The sequence below is a fragment of the Barbatula barbatula genome (assembly GCF_947034865.1).
Source record: "Barbatula barbatula genome assembly, chromosome: 6".
Lineage (NCBI taxonomy): Eukaryota > Metazoa > Chordata > Actinopteri > Cypriniformes > Nemacheilidae > Barbatula > Barbatula barbatula.
Genome location: NC_136765.1, coordinates 13,673,990 through 13,696,434, shown reverse-complemented (window position 1 = coordinate 13,696,434; position 22,445 = coordinate 13,673,990). Strand labels below are relative to the sequence as shown.

Genomic DNA, 22,445 nt, shown 5'->3' with positions numbered 1-22,445 from the left:
ATCTGACACCTCGAAAGCTTGCAGGTAAAGTTAAAGCATAACTTTACATAGATTTCAGTGCGCTGTGCTTCTACACAGAGATATTTTCGGATGATATGCAATTTTTTTATTTGTTCCCCATTAAATAAAACTTGAAAGAAACTAAAAATTAATAACAAAAAGTATCATATTGTCTGCTGTCACTGAGGTGCTGTCTTTGTAAGTCCGTTATTATAAAGCGTCTGCTGCATTAGCTAATAAATATATTGACGTTGTTCTTAAGTCGAACGGCGTCAGAAACAAACTCGACACACCTTTCAGTTGTTTCATCTAGTACTACACATGACCCTTTCAATTGACTTGGTGTAAATGTCAGGGAAGTTTGGTCTGTACAAACACTTCAGATCTGCTGTAGAGATCCGCCCGCTGCTCTTTTACTGCATAGCCCTGCTACCACCGACCTCACACTTTAAAAAAGTTTTATTTTAGTTGTTGTTGCTCTTGTGCAATAGTTGAACAACAGTTTATTTGTATTTGTATTTTATATATTTAGAGGCTATTTTTAAGGGAGTTCCACCATTTTCCCGCAGCCGAACGTACACACAAGTGTCTTTGCCCACAACCATCCCGTTGCAAAACATTACTTCTCTCGCTATTATTTTATGTATTAATGACGTCATCAACTCGTCATCAACTAGTCGACATTGACGTTAACTTTTATCACATAATAGTCGACTTAAAAAAATCGGAGGTCGTTCAACCCCTAGTGTGTATACAGTATGCAAACTCACTCACCATTCATTTACTTGGACTGTGGTCTGTCAAGGTCAGTTATCAGTGTTATAGTAATTTATTCAAATGACCCGTGTGTCTACAAATGTGCCTCCTAATTTTTCTGACATTTGACTTCATACATATATAAACATACTAAAGCTTGCACGGAATCAATAGAATAGGTTTCAAGTTTTGATTGTGGATATACAGTATAAAATACTGCATTATAGCCATTTCTCGGTTGCCGTGACATGTGTCCTGTTTGCAGTTGGATGTGTGTAAGAATCAACATATGACTTTGCACTTTTGCAGTATTGGAAGACAAGACTGATGACATTTGAGTATGCAAATATCCCAATGTATGTCATCGCTGTAGGTTAGGTTTTCTATGGTAAGCAATGTAAGTCAGTGGGGTTTTCTAAATTGAACCTTGCATTTCTTAAATTATAGCCTGTAAAGTCTGCAAAAAAATAGATGGCACACCTAGGGCTAAAATTATGCACAAAGGTAAGTTTAAATGTAGTTTGTCAGCAGGATGACAGAGACATCTCAAACTATAACTACGTACACCGTGGGTCCCCTAACATGGAATTCGCCGTTTTGTTTCTACAGTAGCTTTGTTTCTGATACACTTAAAACAAATTTAAACATATTGTTTTTTTTTAATGAAACAAAATCTTAATTTACATTCCATTATACTATACATTTGTTTCTAAGTATGTGAAATCCCTGGGATCGAACCCATGACCTTGGCATTGCTAACACCATGCTCAAACCACCGAGCCACAGGAAAGCTTATTTTTTCACATAAAAAGATCATTTTTGCGACTGATGTTTGCTACTGTGCCTTTTGGGGCTATTTTAAGGACCAACACTTACATGAAAAATGAAAAAACTGCTAAAAACGTGGCACAGCTCCATCCTTCACAAACAGCCCCTCTTTTGCAACGCCTGCATTACAGTGTGACAGGATCACAAAACAATCCACGCTGAAATGTGCTGCATAAACACACACTTTTGTTATGTTTTAGATTTATGGCAGGGCTCGACAATAAGGTTGTCCCGGGGCCAGTGTAAGAGAGATTTGGGCCAGTTAATCGAACTGTCACTTGTCCTATTGGGGCAGGGCTGCATGCATGATTTCAGTTCAGCAGCACAATTTGCACCGGCGTGTTGCAAGCGAAAAACAAGTACACACTTAAGACAGCACGCAACAAAGAAGGCAGACCGCAAGAAAATATTGTGTACTGAACGCGTGAACCAAAGGCAAATGAGTAAACGCACGTTCTTGTGTAATTTTCATTATTTGAGATGAACAGGAACATGTTTAGTTCCTGTTTATAGGATCATCTTACATGTTCTGCATTCCTTTTCACATGTGGGTAGTTGAAAAATATGAAAAAAAAATTAAAAGGAACTAATAATAATATATTATTTAAAATGATCCATGTTTATATGTATTATATGAAATAGCATAATTGTTTTCATTGTTAGTTTTTTCTACTCAGAAAACAGGTTTATTTTTTATTTTTAATGTGCACGGATGAACATTGACTAAACTGTAATGTATAATCAACTCGTATGATTTACTTTGACCACGTTCCGTACCTTCACTTTCTCTATGTGCGGCATTAATAAATTACACTTCTGTCATGAGTCCTAATTTGGGATTATTCAGAACACCGTACGTAATAAGCTTTGGTTAACATCAAACAAATCAAATTTATCATTATTTATATCAACACCAAACCTACTTTTGACCCTTCCTCTACAGATAATATGAAAATCAGCCTTCTGTAAACAAAAAGAGGAAACGCAACATCCTACTTCCAGCAAGGATGTAAACAAGTATGAACAAAACAATAGATCCGTTTGGTGATTTACTTGGCAGAACATCTACAGAAACTCAGACACTGTTTATAGCACAGTTTTTAGAAGCGTTTTCAAAGAGAAGATTTTTCAGCTATTTTGAACTCGAAGGCTTTAAATAAATGCAGTTTCAGTGAGAACCCGATGTATTTCTCCACTACAGATCATTTAAGTTACAGACAGTTGAACACTGACGAAAACAACTGCTGTGAAAGCTATAGGATAAAAGACTAAGAAGTCGGAAAAAAGTATGATTTTAGTGACAGGCTTTTACGGGCATTAAACAGGGCAGACTTGGCCAAGTCTTTGTTTTAGCGCAATAAGATTAATTGAAATGCTGCCGCAACCAATATGTAATGTTCCTTATTTCTAACTTGGTTTCACCAAACAGATTGTTTCATTAATATTTGTGTCAGGGATGGCTATTGGATGGAGCAGAATATAATGTACACACAACCCTCTGCCAACCATATACCAACCGTACAGCAACCCTCTGCCAACCAACCGAAACGCTTTTAATCGTAAAGCATTGCTATGCTAACTACCTACAGAACCCTACATTAGCGAGCACCAATTGCATTTACTCAGAAAAATGTATACAACCATTTTTTGTATGTTTTTCTTTTCTGTCTCCATCTTTCTCTCTTTAGAAATGGGCATTGAATGTTGTTTGCTCTGTACTGTTTACAGTAGCTCTGATCTGACTGGTAAAGTAAACAGTGCTGAACAGCGAGAACACATTCTGATTGAAGTGTTTGCATGCAGCAGATATTTGACTTCTCGACTGTGTGTGTGCCAACTCAGAGTCGGACTGGATAGAGGAATACAATATTGCCACACATCATAGCCAGAGGAATTTTATGTACATACAGCTGTAGAACAATACAAAAACACAATGTAAGAGGGCACGTGTACACTTTAGTCTACTAAATGAAACCATGTGCAGTATACAGTACACAAATTTGGATGCACTACATATCACTACTATTAACGGTTAGGACAAGAACAAGGAAGGCTTAGACCTGTTTTACCCATATTGTGTTTATAGTATGGATTCATTTTGGCGCCCAGATACTCCATGTATGTTTTGGCATTTCACATGCTGAACTCAAAACAAACCTACTTAAAACGCTTTTTTGGCATTATGTGACTTTTACAAAATGTGATTATTGCAGTTTCACATGCAATGACATTCTGTTCAGTAAATCCGACTGTATTTTTTGAAATACTGAACATTTACAGCCTACATTTTGGAGGTTGTGGTAGCATGTAAATGAGTAACTTTGAATGTTAATGTACCCGTCCTTCTCATGTAAATGAAGATGAGGTCTATAATCATTCTCAATGACCTACTCCCAATAACTATGTTTAGCATGTGGCTACATTCTGATTGGTCAATCACACCTTCCAGCAGTCTGATATTCCTGAATAACCACTGCCGTACATCACGAGAATTTTTAAATCAATATCCATCTATTGGTTTTCAAGAGATGGTTTCAACGCAACAACATAAACAAACTTTACATACACACTTTTGGGGTCCAAACTTAACTTCCTCATTCGCGGTAGACCAATCACAGCAGACTAGACCATCTGACTAAACACATCAGACTAGGCTAGCAGAAAGGAGGGGATTAAACAGATGAATCGCGTAACGAATCATTTGAGAGTCAGTCAAGAAGTAAAGCAAGAATAACTGCCTATTATTACGAAATAATAGTGTTTTTACACCTTCTATGTACATACACTTGTTGTTGGACACTCCATTAACCAAAGTAGGACCTTAAAAATCCCTAGTTATCTACTCTTTAAACAACTGAAAATACAATAGAATTCTTAAATATTTTAATTTAATCCAATTAGCATACAATAAAATATTAATATAAATAAAATAAAATATAAACTGTTATATTATTAGCCACTAGCCAGACCAATCCACAAACACAGACCGGAAGTTAACTACCATGTATACTGCACGTCTGGGTCATGGGCGGTGATGGAGCCCATTCCAGATCTCATGCCAGGAGATACTGTACTGTTTATTTTTTATTGCAAGTATTGTACAGTAATATGGTCGTATTCGCTAAATAAAACATTTAGAGTGATTCTTATCGCCCTGTCTGGGTTTATTTTGCAATAATAATCGTCTGACTGTACATTTTCTGTAAAGGATACACTCAATGTGGTAGCCCAGAATCCAGTGTGCATTTTTGTAGGCCTGCTGTTACATTCACACACCGGCTATATGAATAATGGTAGATTAAAACGCCTCCCCATCCTTCTTGAAATATATAAACCTATACAACCTTAATGAATTGTAGCACTTAGTTCTCCTCCTATCTCTTCACCGGAGTATTGCGTCAATACTGTCAGTCTCTCATTAAACCCTACCTGTAGGATTTATCAGCTGTTGAAACGCACACACATACACCGTGATGACCCATTAGAGCCTTCGTCTCTCTTTATATTGACTTCTGGATAAATGAAACACGCACAAACACACACAGAGGGTGAGTTCAGCAGATATGAGGATGAGTGATGGGGCAGGCCAAAGATGGTGCTGTGATTGATGGAGAGGCAGCCAGCTTGATGGAAAAAAAAGGCACTCATTGCTTCTCCCTCATACACCATACACACAGAGAAGCAATGACGTGCTGTAATGCGGTGTCGGTAGAAGGGGACTACCACAAAGCAATGAGGATAATACCCATATTCAGAGACACAATAGACAGTCATATATACAGTATACTTAAGCGTGTGTGTTAAGAGAGTGGATGTGATCAATATGATAAACAAACAAAAAACAATTATACATTTTACAAAATTTGCAAATAATCAGGTACTGTATGTAGAATATCATCAGAAAGCTAAATTATATCGAGATGTTTGTGCAAGCGGGAGTGAACAGCGAGATAAGAAAAAGGAGTGGACTTCAGCCGCTGAGGTCAGATATTTACATTTTTTATGACAAAGGCAACACATACACACACGCTTTTTATCAAGGCATGTGCCAGCATGTGTAAGTCGCTTTGGTTTTGTCACATTTGATGCCATTTTATATCTTGCTGACACACACTAGCATATCAAACTCGTTCAACAGTTCTTGTTAAGCTTTACATACGCCTCTGTTTTATTATGAATGTCTTTATAATATTTTAGCATTCTTTTTCATAGCTCAAAGACCGAATATTTAAAAAGTTGTTTGTTAGGCTGAAAAGTAAAAACCATTTGTAATGAGGTTTAAAGTCATTTATTTCAGGTAGTAACATTTCCTCAGGTTAATGAAAATCCTTAGAATGTAAGAAAACAAATTAAGGTTTGTTTTTCAGGTAAACACGAAAATAAAAATGCCACACAGTTCATTCTTACCATATTATTACATATATTTGATTTCATTTATGACTTTTTGATCGCAGTTCTTAAAGGGGTCATTGAATTACAAATCTATCACGTGTGTTGTGTCGACACGCCGGACGGAAGAGGGGTGGGCAGGAACTCAATATCAATTAAAGAGACGGGTTGTTGTTTTAGCGTAGCTGGGGTTTTTTTCGACAAAAAAATAGTTTTTACCGACATTTCATGAAGACCCTAATAAATCGTGCCAACTTTCTGAGAGTGCTTATCCCATGAGCCCTTTTGGTATTAATACTAAGTTGACTTATGAAACTCTAAAACATATACACAGAAGAGAACTGGTGTTTTTAGAAGAAAATCTGGATTTATGCAAATGTGTCCATTTGCTCCCTTAAATATTATTGCTGTCTTGGCAAAACAATCGAAATATTAAATATCCTTTGGGATTTCTTTCTTTCCTATGAGGTCTTCGCATTGATTTTAATAATTGGCCAGCCAATAAACGCAGCCTGGAGGCCATACACGCGTGAGGTTGGAGCCAATCACAGCGCAGGATGTATCGCCATAGCGACAGTGAACTGTGGATTTGACAGTCCATTAGTGCCTCTTAAATGTGACTAATTACACTCGGGTGTGGGCTGGTGTCGGTCTATTTGGCCGCCCTGTTTGGTGCAGCTGTAATAAAATATATCAAACTCTAATTACATGAGATTTGGGTTGCAAACCCCTCCCTTCCTCCACAGACGCACGAACACACTGAAAAATGTTTTCCGTTTAAAACAAACTACCCATAACAGAAGTTACTGTGTTGGTTGAAGCAAGAACACACTTTTGTCTATCAAATGAGCACTTGAAGAGTCATTCTCCTCATCAGAACAACAGACACAAAGACACACCGTGGGAACGTTTCTTAAATAATTACCCGTTATCCCATTTACTTTTACATAGTTTTACATTTTTATAACTATAGCATTGCATAAAACTTTAGGTTAAAACCTTTTTAAAGGAGTAATTCACTTTGAAAATGAAAATTCTGTCATCATTTACTCAACCTTCTGTCATTTCAAACCTTTGACTTTCTTTTTTAAAGAATTTTGTAAACAGCCCCCTCCATTCACTTGCAACGGTTACAATAGAGGCGAATTGGGGTTACGCTGTTCTCTTCACAACATGTTTCTAAATATCTTCTTTTGTGGTCTGCAGAAGTCATACAGGTTTGAAACGACAAGAGGGCGTGTAAATGATGGCAGAATTTTGGATTTCAAGATAGACTATTCCTTTAAAACTCTCCATTTGTCATAAGGCTGGGAGGGGGCCGTCTAATAACTGTCAGAACACAGTAATCGTAACATGGATACATGCATTATATCTGTTATATGGCATATGTTTATACAGGAATGTATTTACATTTTAAGTAGAACAACTTTGCCTGTGATTATTTGAAATGGGTCGTGCCACACTTCTTACAGCTGGTTTTGCGCACTGGTTTATCCCAAGCTATCCAGCAGGTCAGTCCTGTTTATTTCTGTAGTTCCGGCCCATTCTGCAGTGGGGTGTGCTGTGCAGTTTTGTGGTTTGTGTAGCTTTGTCATAGGGAATGAAATCTTGCATCAATAATATAAGAAACCGTTACCACAGATGGGCACTGCTTTTGTTTTTTGCTGTACTTGCAATATTGTAAGCAGTTGTTCCCAACCAGAGGCTGGGTGAACCAAGATACATAATCAGATTCTAGGGACTACTGTTCAGATTCATTGCGCTATTCTATGATACAACTGTCAAACAGAATAAATTATTGTGATTAATGTTTTGGTTCCATTTTTACAAAAAAAAAATATAGACGGTTTCATCAGACACACACGCCTGGCCACGCCTGTTTATAACATAACAATTTATTTTAGATTTAATCTACATTCATCTAAATTTATATTAATATTAAAACTACTCAACAGTTATTGATTCTTTGCGGAGGTCCACCAGAAGTTAAGTTTGGGCCACATAACGTTTGGTTATGTTCTTGCCTTCTATAACTGAATGGCAGAATTTGTCCTTTTATTCTTAAAGCTGCAATTTGTCAATTTTGTTAGTAAAAATATTTGAATAAGTATATTACAAATCACAGCAATTAGCTTATTATAACGATTTAGAAATTGTCTGGTACAATGTTGTGGTTCTGCAGTGCTATTTCTTTACATTTATTTTTCAGTTAAATTCAGAATTAGTGGAGTTTTTTTTTTCTTTGTTGTTTTAAAGGTTAATGAGTAATCGTGTTAAATAATCGGGTTCTCAATATTGGCCAAAATAATCGCTATTATGATTTTTGTCATAATCGAGCAGCCCTATGATAAATAATATCCTGTATACTAGGAGTTATAAGGATCACGGTAATACCAAGTACAAATATTGTAGTCCCTCAATTATTGAGTTCATTGGTGGTGTGCGTTAAGATTGAGCAAAATTAGAAATGTCTGTTGGTTTTAGACGGAGTCGAACATGTCAACTTCTCATTTATTCGTGACCACACAACTAGGGCAGGGGGAGTGTGAACTTATTACAGGGACAATCCCGCAGGATTACCGTGAGGTTAAGTGCCTCGCTCAAGGACACAATGGTGATGGATCGTGATTGGCTCCCAGCGGGAAATACAGCCGCAACCTTTTGCTTACCGGCCCAGAGTGGTTTTAACCGCTGCACCACACGATCCCCTTCGATCTGACGACTTGAAGCAGCAGTCGAATTGTCCCATCATTTTGTGCTTTTAAATCTGAACACACACCTGCACACCAGGAATCACAAACCGTTGTCCAAAACGTCAAAAATAACTGAGGAGGTTAGCTGTCTATCTGTCACTCAGAGTGAGCCGAACCCATAGCCGGAAGCAAGCCGTGGGTTCTTTTGCCTGAACGTCTGACGGTTTTATGCATCTGTTACTTTCCATTTTCACACACTCTCCTGGTCCCTTCTGCGAGCGTATGTGTGTGCGCGAGCATCCTACTTCGGTACATGTGTCTCAGCGGCTGGTACAACGTCTCAGCATCAGCAGAAAACACAAGGCCTCATGGGATTTCCATCACACCTCCCTGACAGCCATTCTCGCAAAGCGCAGTGTGTTTCTAAATGTTTCTCTCTGTCCCTGCTGTGAGTGATGCATCCTCATTAGCTAGTGATGGCTGGTTATGTAACGCCACATGATGAAGCTCAGGTGTCTGAGGCGAGGGGATGTGTGAGGCGAAAGGGAGAGAAATGTCAAACAAGCGTCAGGTGGAGCCTCTATTGTCGCAGGCATTAAAATAACCAGATTGAAGAGACCATCTAGAGGCACGTATAGCCCAGCGTGGAGGGACTTGTGTGGTTGTATGTAGACTGTCAGAGTGACGTGGGTGTCAAAACTGTGTTTAGAGTAGCTGTCTAAAAGAGATTGTTATGCTCAAAATTGACATTTTGATGTCGTTTGCTCACACACGTCGTGCTGTTCCTAACCTCTGTGTAAAAGTGACACATTGAAGTATACAAGGATATGTTTAGCAGATAAGTTTAAATCTGTACTGGTCTGTTTTAAAATGAAAGTGAATGGGGATTAGAGGCTGTCAGAGCTTAAAAAACTGACACAAAATGCACGCTTTTATTTTTAGTGGATTAAATATAGTATATACCATCTAGTGTTTCTTACACACACAGCCTGGCGTGGAGGGCAACAACAGTTCTGTGGTTGTATGTAGACAATCAGAGTGATGTGGGTGTCAAAACTCTGTGTTAGGAGCAGGTGTCTTAAAGGTATAGTTACACTCAAAACAGACATTTTGATGTCGTTTGCTCACCCACGTGCTGTTCCTAACCTCTGTGTAGCTCTAAAGTTGTACGAATTAAGGATAAGTTTAGCAGATACGTTTAGAACTACTGTTCTGTTTTATAATTGAAGTGAATGGGGACTAGAGGCTGTCAGAGCTCAAAATGGACAAAAGTGTACACTTTCATTTAAGTCAATATATGAATACATCTATACAAGTCTATTTATGCGAAATCTATTGTTTAGGATTCAATTGGGTGTTTAAAAGTACACATCACTGTAAATGAAACAGGGTGTCAGAGGTTGCTGGCATGGTTAGTATGGTGCCATTAGCCCCTGCTGGTTGAGTTTATAACTACATCATTTTAGTATGAGTAAGACGTTTATCTATTGATGGTCATTTAAAGATAGCCGTGTGCTCCGATGAATTGAAACTTTCGACGCAACATATTTCATTATACTAATTGTTGTTTACTTATGGGTTTATTTACTCTGAATCCAAAGCTGCTTTTAAATGGCCAACAAAGCATGCTTTTTTAGGGAGTGGCAGGTGCCGTTACAGCTTCGGTCACTAAGGGCTAACTGGCCTTTGCTAACCACCGAAACGTTGACCCTCAAGTTGTTCCAAATCTCTATACATTTCTTGGTTCTGATGAACATAGGGAAAGATGTTTGGAAGAATGCTTGTAACCAAATAGTTCTTAGCCACCATTGACCACCATCATAGAAAGAATTGCTTCGTAAATGTCTTAAATATAGGAAAGCAAACAGTTCTGGGGCACTTTCGACTAGCATTGTAATTTTTCCTACTAGGGTATGCAATGGTGGCCAAGAAGTGTTTGGATACAAGCATTGTTTCAAATATCTTTATCTGTGTTCATCTAAGAAATGTATGCAGATTTGGAACAACTCGAGGGTGAGTAAATGAGAGTTCATTTTGGGGTGAACTTTTCCTTAAAACTTGGTAAATAAGTGAATTGGATTCAGATTCCAGGGCTCTAGAGTGCGACTAATTTGGTCGCACATGCGACCTATATTCTCAATGGTGCGATTTAAAAAAATCTGCAGCAATCCGTGCAATAATCTTAAACATTGCTCTGACACGGAGCCATCAACCTCCCAGGATATGTCAAGCATTGGTCCGAAGACGGCATTCGATAATGAGCCAGATACGATCGAGTCCGAGCCGACTGAAATGAAAAGGGCGAAAGTATATAGATTTCGAAGAGGGTGGCTCGACAAGTTTCCCTGGCTGAGATACAAAGCTGATGAAATAATGCACTGCATTTACTGTAAAGAGTGTGGGAAGACCATGCCCGGCAAAAGTGCATTTGTGGCAGGTTCTAATACAACGATGTTGCGCGCCCAAATTATAGGAGTCATCGCAGATACGTTGAAAAAAATACGTCTGTGCACGTTGCGAACAGTCCGTATGTCAGTACACGATCCGTTCCACCTGCACGATCCGTTCGCGCATGCGCACAACGACGTTGTAGAAACCGCTCATGCGCAAATGATGATTTAGCTGTGCGATGATTTACGACACTGCACGATCTGTTCCACGCTTGCGCAGCTTTGTTTTACTTTGTTTATATGTTTTTACTGTTAAATTAAATACAATACTCAATTTACTTCGCTGCTGTCCACCTGTTCTCATTTCACTATGCGTTCTGTCAAGTCAGTTTGAAATACTGTAATGTTTCCCCTGACTTTGTAGTTCTTTCTTCATGTACAATTAGTCATTTAGCAGACGCTTTTATCCAAAGCGATGTAAATTAATATAGTCTGGTTAGACATACGTGTTATGTTCCTTATTGGCTTCTGAAAACGTCATTGAAGGGATTATTTTACTAATTTAGATTAAATGGATAGATATATTAGCCTATATACACCAATACTAATCAATTACTACATTTAAAGTTAACTAGTATTATGAGATTTTAATTAAAGAAACGACACAAAGTGTCTTTGACAATACTACTGACCTCAGATCGAAACACGGTAAGGTAAATAGACATGCAGCATACAGCAATGAATCGCAAAATGGAGTTTGGAGGAAACTGAAGATTTGAAGTCGATAAAAACACTTTATTCCACATGTAACCAAAATCATCCATGTTCATGTAACAACTCTATTATTGTCTCTATTATCCCGTCGAAAATTTAGGCGCACCAGTGCAAAAAGTTAGTCTAGAGCCCTGGATTCACTCAGATTAAGCTGTTTTTAACACCATATACTTTCTTGACATATCGCTCAAACGTGAAGCAAAAGTCCCCGATGCACATAAACAAATTTTCTTAATCTCATTTTGTACTTGATCAGCCAAGAATAGCATGAATGTTTGATATAGCGATTTTTCACCCAATTTCATCATCCCTCCCCCACTCACACTCTCGCCCAATCTCTCTCTCTTTGACATCCATATGACCATTTACATCCAGGTGGAATAGAAATGCATCGTATACCATTTCAAGACCACTCACACGCCTTCCCGCAAATACATTTCCATCCTTTTCTCTTCAGATAAGGCTACCTATCCCCCTCTCCCCCTCCTGTCATGATTCCGCCATCATGTCATGTTTATTCTTAGTCTTGCAGCGGAGTCATGGCATGGCCTTAGGTTTTGTGTGAGAAAGGCATGGCTTTGTTTTGATTCTGACTTGCCATGTGCTTTCTCGTGTCTCGTCAGTGTTTCCCGCCCTTTTGTCTCGTTAACCTTCCCTGAGTGTTTCAGTACCCACACCTGCCCATTGTTATCTCCTTTGTTAGTCTCCCTATAAAATGCCCTCTTGTCTATTGTCTTGTGCTCGCTCGTTATACTTGTATGCGGTACCTGTTTCTTGGTCATGTTTCCTGCCCTGGTCCCAGTCATGTTCTTGTATGTATAGTTCAAGTTCCGTGTTTGTTAGTCCTAGTTGTTTCTTTTTGCCCCCCTTGTGGGAAGTCTTTGTTTTCAGTTTTTGTATCAAGTTTGGTTAGAGTTTTTTCCCATCGTGGATGTTTGTTTTGTGCTTTATAATAAAGCTTCTGTTTACCCCTTCATTTTCGCGGCCTGCAATTGGGTTCTTCCTCCGAGAATCATGACACCTCCTCCCTTTCCTCCCTTTCTCTCTATCGGCGTCTCACTTTCAGGTGTGGCAATGCTTCACAATGATTTCCATTCACGTCAAACGCAATTTCAAATCCAGCTCAGATTTCCACTACAAACCCAATGCAAGGACACAGTGGCTGCGTGAGAAGAGAGCCCTGTGATGCTGTCCTCTGTGTGTGTGTGTGTGTGTGTGTGTGTGTGTGTGTGTGTGTGTGTGTCTAAAGTTTTTCATCTGATAAATTAACTGCAGGTTGAAGGAGTGTCAGGTTATGATGGAGGTTCAGGTCTTGGGATGTTTGTCTGTAATGAAGTTTATGAGATGAAAATGTTTGTGTGTGATAGGTGTTAGGAACCCACGCCGTGCAGGCTCAGGTCAACAGTTTGTGTGTCAGTGTGTGTGATGAATAGCTCCTGCCACCAAATGAATTGCCCGCGTTGGCTGCCGCAACAGATCATTGCATTAAATTGGAAATGGAAGCAAGGAGCATAAGAGCAAAGACCCCTGGGAAATTAGCCAACCACAATTCACCTTGACCCAGTAGGCCAGACTCTCACATTCACTCTCACTCATACGACCACTGATGTTCACAAGTGTGAACGCACGACTGGTAAACGCAAAGCTTCCCCAGGCGAAGCTCATGCTAACTCTTTCTCTCCTCTTCCAGGTTGCCTGACGGACAGGCTGATGCTGGTCCTGGAGCCGTGGGGAAATTACGCAACCTTGAAGAGCAACTGATCAGAGCTAAGGAGAAGATCAACTCTTACCGCAGTCTCCCGGCTGATGGTGTGTGACAACTAATGTTTAACTTATCCAAATGGGGTCATACCATATCATTTTTTTATAGAAAGCTAATATGTCTCAAGAGAATTCAGGCTCATTTTACCGACCTTGAATAAAAAAACATTATATATTTGTCATTGATAAAAACTATAGTATTATTTTTTACAACAGAGAAATGTCTCCACCAAAACGATAGTAGATTATTCAAAATGTTGACCAATTCAAAAGATTATATTTATAAATCTTAACCTTTCTGAATGTTATTTATCGATATAATGTGTATTGATATTGAACTTCAAACCAAAAAGTGCTAAAATTATAACTCACTTCTGGATACAAAAATATGTAATCTTTGAGGTACTCTATTGCTATTTTACTCTATTGTGTGAAACATTTGTAAAATCTATATATATATCAGTGCATCTCTATTTTTACTATGATTTTACAACTATTTTATTATTTATTAAAGTACCAAAAAAGCCTATTTAAACATAATTCAAATATCATAAAAAATGTAGGTCGTCTCATTTTTTTATTCCCACCAAATTATAAAAAGTACAGTAAATGATTTAGCTTTATTCCACGGTAATAGCATTTTACGCTCTGTGACAACTTTTAAGGCTGTAAGATGATGGCATACAGTATGACTTATTACTGAACACCCTGACAAAACCTTGTATGTCAGCTAGCTTGACAACTATTTGCATCATCCCAATTTACAAAAACAAATGTTCAGAAAATCACTGTAAATCTTTGCATTTGAGCTTTTGAGCTTAAAAACACATTTACATGATATGAAAGCTCACTGGAACATACGAACGTAAGCACACATTTCTCCTGAAAGCTCTCGATGCCTTGATGCTGCTAATGTTGAGTAAAGGAAAGATGTTTAAAATGTATAGGAGCCTTTTAATGTTGATAAAAGCGTGCATGTGGGTTCACAGAAAAGGGCACTGTGAGTCTGTAGTGACCAGTTGCGTTTTGAACACACAACCATTTAGCATTTTTTGGACACTATAAGGGGAATTGTATAATTTATAAAACATTTGGCAAATACAGATATAAGTAAACCATTTGTAGATGGATGGAAGTATGAAAAAAAGCTTTTTTTGAGCATCCTGACTAACCTGATACAGCAGTAGCTGGGTTATTTTGAAGAAATATATCCAACGGCCAACAGGAAGTGTTTTGTAACCCGTTCTATTTGCTCAAACTTATTTGTTGATATTGAAATGATACACTTCACACTTTCACATTCAAACATACAGTATAAAAGTAAATTGCATAGATTACAGATAAAAACAAGTGACATTTACACATTGATGTAAAGACATTCATTTTATTTTGAACTGTTTCAATATTCTTTCTTGTATATATAAACTTCATACTGTGGGAATCCTGGTTTAAGCTTTGATCCTTTCTTTAGTCCTGTATGACCCTAAACGCACACAGACACACACACATACCCCCTCTGCGCAGTTTTTCTGGGTCAGCAGCTCTTATAGTATTGCACTTTTGTGTGTCTGCGTTCTTAGGAAGCACTTGTGTAACAGTATATAGATCACAGGCTTGTGCAGGATTGTTTTACAGCCACTGATACCCTTATTCACTTACACTACTCAACGTTTTATTCTGCACTCATTTACATGGGTGCAGTACAAGGCACACACATCTTTCATACAGCCGGTAGCACAAACACACACACAGAAATGACACATCATGGTCTACAGCATGTAAACCTTACCTGAAATGTTAAATGCGATATAACTACACTAACATTTGAAGTGGTCAAATATGCCATATACCAATGAATGTTTGCTTGTGTGTGCTTTCTGCAGGCCCAGGAAAAGATCAGGAGGAGCTGAGGAGGAAGGTAGAGAACGGCGTTAGAGAACTGTGGTATTTTGTACGCAGCGAGGTGAAAAAACTGCCGCAGGTGGAGACGGGAGCTTTGCAGAAACATGTCGACACTCTCCGGCAGGACCTGGGACACCAGCAGAGGTTATACACATACAGATATACAGTACATATTTATACAGCCGTGGAAAAATACAAGACCATTCCAAATCTTTAAGGTGTTGTGGCCATTCCTGTCCAATTTCAACAAATCAAACCAGGAGTGACAAAAAGTCATCCAACAGCAATGTGAAAGACTGACAGCAAAACAAGACGCATGAAAACTGTGTTATCACATAAAAACATTGTTTTTAACTTTTCCTAAATGTACAAGTATTGCTGTTGTGTTGCTTAAAAGCGAATATCAACGTGTTTTCTTTGCAGTATTTGACACAGATATAGAGAAATTCAACGCATATTTTCTGTTATTTTGACCTGTTATTCCACTTTTAGTTTTCTGCAAATAGAAACAAGATTTTGGTTTGACATTTGGGAGAAGCATTGTTTGTTTTTCTTTTATTCATGCACCATTCCAGCACCTCAGGCTATATTCATGGCAAGAACCAGTCAATCCAGACTTTTCTATACACAAGTCGATCCGAAATATTGTTAGTAGTTCACAGAATAAAAGAAATATAATCATTTTACCTACCACAGATACCTATAAATATTTCAAAAAAACTGAAAATAGTCTTTGAATTTTTTTTCCGTGGCTGTAGTTACATATTAAGATGATATTCTGTTTAACCTTTGGCGGATAATTGATACGTTTCTGGTTAATAAAATGAATCACAATGACAGAAATGATTAAAACCGAAAGAAATAAAGTTTTCCGTCTAGTTAGGGTTAGAGTACAGCATGCATAGCTTGAGCGCATTTCTTAATATAAAGCACGCAAGCAGAATATCCTGACACGCGCAAACACACTTTTTCACGCTTAAGATCGCATTCACTTGCTATAATCATGTGCTACATTTCATTAAAGGGAAAAATTCTCTCCCTCTCTAATCTCTTTATGAACCGCTTTAATCTCACGGGCTTGTAATGCCATTAGCCTGCTTTAATGGGTGTGTACGTTCAGATCAGCGCGTTTGCTCGCACGTCAAAAGAAGTCGCCCGGGTAATGCCGTGCAGAAGCTAACAAATGATGTCATTAATAGAGCGATCATAATTGTGGTGTGGATGATCAGCCATGCTCAGAAGCCCGGCTTTGGGTTGAATCCTGACCGCAAGATTCGTTTAATATTATGTTTCTGTGGCAAATGCTCTTTAATTAGTCATAACTGATGGCTTTAACTGAAGCTTCTTGGTGCGGTTTAGGAGCTGTAACTGTGTTTTGTGATCGTTAGGTCCATCATGACAGACCTGTATCATCTGAGCCAGGCAGACGGCGCTGGAGATTGGAGGGAGAAGGAGGCCAAAGAACTCTCCGACCTAGTGCAGAACAGAATTATGTACCTACAGGTAGATCCCACACACAAACACACATATTGGTGGACGAAATCTTATAATCGGTGGAAGTGTTCCTCTCAGCAGTAGTGACAGCACCACTTCCATCCCTCTCAACCTCATTTTCATACATCACATTAAATATGCCGTGTACTTTGACTAAAGCTTATAGCAGAACAAGTACACGTACTGTACATGTTCACACACCCTGCTGCATTCCCCTGTATGTATTAACGGGTGTCTTTATATAGCATTTGGTGGAAAAGCAGCGTATTGTCTCTCTTTGTGAAATGAGAGTAGGTTGTTTTGCACCAGATAAAGTGTACAGGGTGTAACCAGCTGAGCTTGATTGTATTTAACCTTCAGAAAAACGTTAAACCGCTGTCAGTTATGACATGTGATATATTGACTTGTATCACTGACTTCCAGTATATAGACTGTTTCAGCAGCAACAACATGAACATACTTTATGTGGCCAAACTTTACTTCCGGTTGACCTCCGCACTCAATAACTGTTGAGTAGTTTTAACTTTATACAATGAATATACAATAAAATATGGATATAAAATAAATTGTTATATTATAACCTTCGATAAAACCATATATCCTAAATATGACTTAAATCGAGTATGTATTCAGCATTATTGAGTAATGTCAATAATAATTGATATTTTGTTATCAAAAACAAATACTAGGTAAATCATAATGATGATTAAACGGTTTTAATGAATCCACACTTTTATTTTGCTGAGTTATTATCATTTCAAATGTTATTTTTATTGATTCAATTAAATGCTTTTTTTAGTCAGAGTGAAATGAAATTGTGGAATTAAATTAATATAATGACATTCAATTGTAAATTTAACATTGTGGCAAAATAATTATTAAATTTGAAGACATTTTGTGTCAAAATCCAACTGTGTAATATTACACAGTTTATTGTTCATTACCTAGAAGAAAATGTGAAGTGACCCCAACAATATTGTCTCTTGTAGTTATTTTTATAGTTATCATTCTTGTTGTGAACAGGTGTTTACTCTCTACATCAGGCTTGTACATGTTTAGTAGTAAGTTAACTTTAGTGTGTGTGTGTGACCTTGTTTTATATCCCGATTGGGACCTAAACCTGAATAAACACCAGCTAATGGGGAATTGTGTCACAGTGGCGACCAAAATTGAGGTCCCCATGGGCAAAAAGGCTTATAAATTGTACAGAACGATATATATTTTTAAATCTAACAATGCTAAAAGCTCTCTATGATCTTTAGGTTTAGGGGTTGGGTTAGGGGAAGGGGATAGAATATACAGTTTTTACTGTATAAACATTACGGCTTTGACTGTCCCCACGGAGATAATTAACCAGACGTGTGTGTGTGTCTGTGAGAGAGAGAGAGAGAGAGAGACAGAAGTAATGAGTACAGAAGTGTGATTAAAGTGATGGACTGTGTTATACTGTTGGAGTGTGAGAGAGAGACAGTTTAATAACAAAGAAGCCTGTCTATGTGTCTCTTATGAGGAATGACATTTGGGCCTGTCTCACTACAGCACTGTCACCATCTTTTATTTACAGCTCACCTGCTCTCTCTCTCATCCTTTTTTAAATCTCTCTCTGTCTCTCGCTCGCTCTTTCTATTTTCCATTATGTCTGTTTCATCTGTTTTATCAAGACCAGATCATTCACACATCATACTCATCGTACTCTTCTGCCATCAGGTCCACATTTATCATTTCCTCGAGCACATTCTAAAAATATTGTCCTAAAAGCATTTCAAAATCCTCAACCAATCATCATCAGGGTTTCCATGTGTCCCTGAAAATGTCAAAATACGGTTCTCCTGTTAGCGAGCGTTCAGTGACAAACTGCTCACAGATTACTGTAAATGTCCTACAATTTTATTTAAAGAACATTAGCAATGTTACAATCTGTTGCTAGACACTTTTTATGTTACCATGAAATTTCCTTGGTCATGTTGTTGCCTTTTTTCTGAATTTATAAACTGCTGGAGATGCTGTTCATTTATTGATTTACATGTAATTTTAGCTTGTTGGTGACTATTACTATTACGGTGTTATTGCGTACATTTTATAGTTGTTAGTCACATAAAGTGTCGTGACAAATAATGTCTTGAAATGAGTGAGAACCGGAATAATGTTCTCCACCCTATTTGTTTTGTGTTCCGTCATGTTTTTTCTTGCTGGCTGCCTTTAAAGCCGTAAAATACAAATGTCCTGGACCTGCTCTGTGAGCAGCACAATAACACTGAGCTGTTTGTGTTTGCCAAATGCTAATTCATGTGGTGTTGCGCATTGACATCTGACAGTCAAGAAACTATACATACAGAACGCTCTCCAATTCTTTCTCTGCTCATCTATATCCACAGAACCCTCAGGACTGCAGTAAAGCGCGCAAGCTGGTGTGTAACATCAATAAAGGTTGTGGTTACGGTTGCCAACTCCATCATGTGGTTTACTGCTTCATGATCGCCTACGGCACGCAGCGGACACTCATACTGGAGTCACAGAATTGGCGTTACGCCACCGGCGGCTGGGAAACGGTCTTTAAACCTGTGAGCGAAACGTGTACAGACCGGACCGGCGCTTCTACGGGACACTGGTCTGGTAAGTAACAATTTTCTAAAAGATATTTGAAAACACCATATTGATAGCTCAGATGTCTGAATTTGGTGGTTTAAATATGTTCTTTAAATGTTTTAAAGCTTTTTTTTTCATTTTTCTGTAAGTTAGGCTTTCAGAATTGTTACCTCCGTAACGCTCCATATTGCTCATTGAACATTCAAATAATAACTATTTTATGTATGAAGAGCCATCCCTTCTCCATTTGTGGGGTACTATTGCTGCTGGTTTGTGCATTTTATTTCACAGAAATCCTACAAAGTATCTTGTCTCCTAAAAACGTGTCCTTTTTTGTCACATCCATAACACATTTCACATTTGATGTCTGATCTCTTATCAACAGGGGTTTTGAAAAATATAAACCTATGATTACATACACCGGTAATAAATACATTCTTTGAGAGTTTATATTTAAAGTTTCGACTGAAAATGTCACATCCATAACTCTTGAAGTGTCTTGAAACAATACAAGCAGCATATCATTAGCAACACCAAGCTCATGGGTTCGACTCCCAGGGAATGCTTATACTGATAAAAATGTATAGCTTTAAGTCACTTTGGATAAAAGCATCTGCCAAATGCATCAATGCATGAAACTGACTTGTCTGTAGAATCAAGCTAATAGACTGAATCCGGCGTTCGGGGTAATCTTTCTACAGCTGCAGTGAGCCTGCTGTGCCTCTTAAAGAAAGCCGAGGGGAAGGAGATGCTGCCTTTAAAACATGAAAGAAATGACCTCAAAACAAAGCAGCACTTTGCTGTCCCTCTTTCTTTGTACTTTTTATCCCAGAGGACGGAATCTCTTTTAGTTTGCCCTAAAGCCTGAATTTCTCCCTATTCCCTGTTGGAAGAAAAAACTGGCCAAACCAGCCTGGTTTGGCCGGTCTAGGTTAGAGCTGATATTGAAAATGGCAAACCAGCTAAACAAGCCCTACCCATGTCAGTGTGTCAGCTTAGAGTAGTCTGTTTTCTTAAGCAGGTTCAATAAACCAAAGACAGTGTAAGCCATGTTGAAAGTGCTGTTTCAACTTCTGGATTTTGACAGTTCTCTACTGAATTCCTGTTTTTCCAGCGGAGCTTTCACGAAACAAGCCCAGCAAGGCTCATAACGTAACCCTCTTAATATCTCCCGTTCTGACACACAGGAGGTCAAAGGTCAGACACAATCCCACAGAATAATCCAAACGCAAGCGGCATTAAAATGAGCGGGCATCAGACACGGACCCTATGAATTAAAAATAATAAAGATTCCTCCTCCCTGGAGCCCCCTTCAATTTATTCATCAGGATACAAGGACAAGATGTAATTTAGATTCTCTTGCAGCTCTAATGAGGATGAGAGAGTTATTTTGTTTATCAGTGCAGTGAGGGGTGCTGGCTTGGAAAAACCTCATCTCCATGCAAACCCTGACAGCAAGGTTATATAAGAACAACTGGGGAGTTTCTTCAGCTCTTCTTCGTGTGAAGCAATGCCTTCTTAACATTTTATGCAGTGAATGGCAGAATTGAAGCTCGGCACATGCAGTACAGTCTGTTTAAAGGCTTACTGCTGAGGATTGTCCTGATGAATTATTTTTGCTCATACTAAAACATTTAAAGGAATCATGTCTAGATTGACGAATTATGTTATTGATGATAAAATGAAGACCAAAGCATGCACATCAACCCCAAGTGGGTGCTCGACCAAAAAAAGGGGGAAAAATTGTATATAAAGTCGGCACACCAAAGTTCCAAAAATATAATAAGCAATAAGATTTCACCAAAATATAATATATGTTATTAAAAATGTTACATTTATTACACTATAAACTACTATTCAATGTTTAGGGTCACCTGACTCAAATGTTTAACCTTTTTTAATTTAATTTAAATGAATAAAAAACATTATTCAGCATATTCATTTTATTTAAAGAAGTTGACTTTGCACTTGGAGTGAATAATGAAGAAAACGACTTTAATTCTCACTATTATTATCTAAAAAGTCTACGGTGAAACTTGCTCTCTTGTTAAAACTTAATGTATTTACTATACATTTTGCACAATTTCATTTAATTTTACTTATATAACAACACAAAGAGCGGATAAAGAGAAATCAGAGAATAATTTCTAAACACATCATTAATGTTAGAAATATATTGCTGAAACACATTACAAAGACTCAGACGTATGTAGTACGTGTCATCCCCTTAAATCTTGAGGTTTGTTACGAACTTTAAGTATGTCCAGCAGGACCGTGTGCTAGTGATGTACTGGCTAAGCATTTGCATCTGTGTTTTGCTGTCCCGTGCCCACGCTGTTCTGTGCATCTCTGTCAGGCCTTATTGACTTGCTAATTGTAAATTAATCTCATATTGGAAAAGCGTGTTGTGCCAAATAACAGTCCGTGCCACATTCATTTCTTCACTTTGTTCCTCCATCATTTCCACTCAATCTTGTGCTTTTGTCTGTAGGTGAGGCTAACGATCGGGACGTTCAGGTTATTGAGTTGCCCATCGTGGACAGCCTCCACCCTCGCCCCCCTTACCTTCCCCTGGCCATCCCGGAGGACCTGGCAGACCGGCTGCAGAGGCTTCATGGAGATCCCCCCGTGTGGTGGGTCTCTCAGTTTGTCAAGTACCTGATCCGCCCTCAGGCCTGGCTGATTAAGGAAATGGAAGAGGCCACTGCCAAGATGGGATTTAAGCATCCCATAATAGGGTGAGACTGACGCACTAAACACATCTTGCATTACTTGTATTATAGTCTTATTTCTTATTTTGCTGTTGTGCATATGAATGATACGAGATTTGAACACACCCTTAACCCTAAACATTAAACTTGAATATGGTCAG

The 22,445-nt window shown here is 38.3% G+C and overlaps 1 protein-coding gene across 2 annotated transcripts in view; it reads left to right on the top strand.

Annotated features, from left to right (window-relative positions):
* The window catches only part of fut8a (fucosyltransferase 8a (alpha (1,6) fucosyltransferase)), a 67,535-nt gene that overhangs the window by 40,166 nt on the left and 4,924 nt on the right, over positions 1-22,445 (top strand). For both annotated transcript variants that reach the window (XM_079458927.1, XM_079458928.1), the window contains 5 exons: positions 13,521-13,639; positions 15,475-15,637; positions 16,882-16,996; positions 19,363-19,600; positions 22,065-22,311. In XM_079458927.1, coding sequence (XP_079315053.1) covers positions 13,521-13,639; positions 15,475-15,637; positions 16,882-16,996; positions 19,363-19,600; positions 22,065-22,311 — 882 coding nt within the window. The remainder of the gene's footprint in view (positions 1-13,520; positions 13,640-15,474; positions 15,638-16,881; positions 16,997-19,362; positions 19,601-22,064; positions 22,312-22,445) is intronic.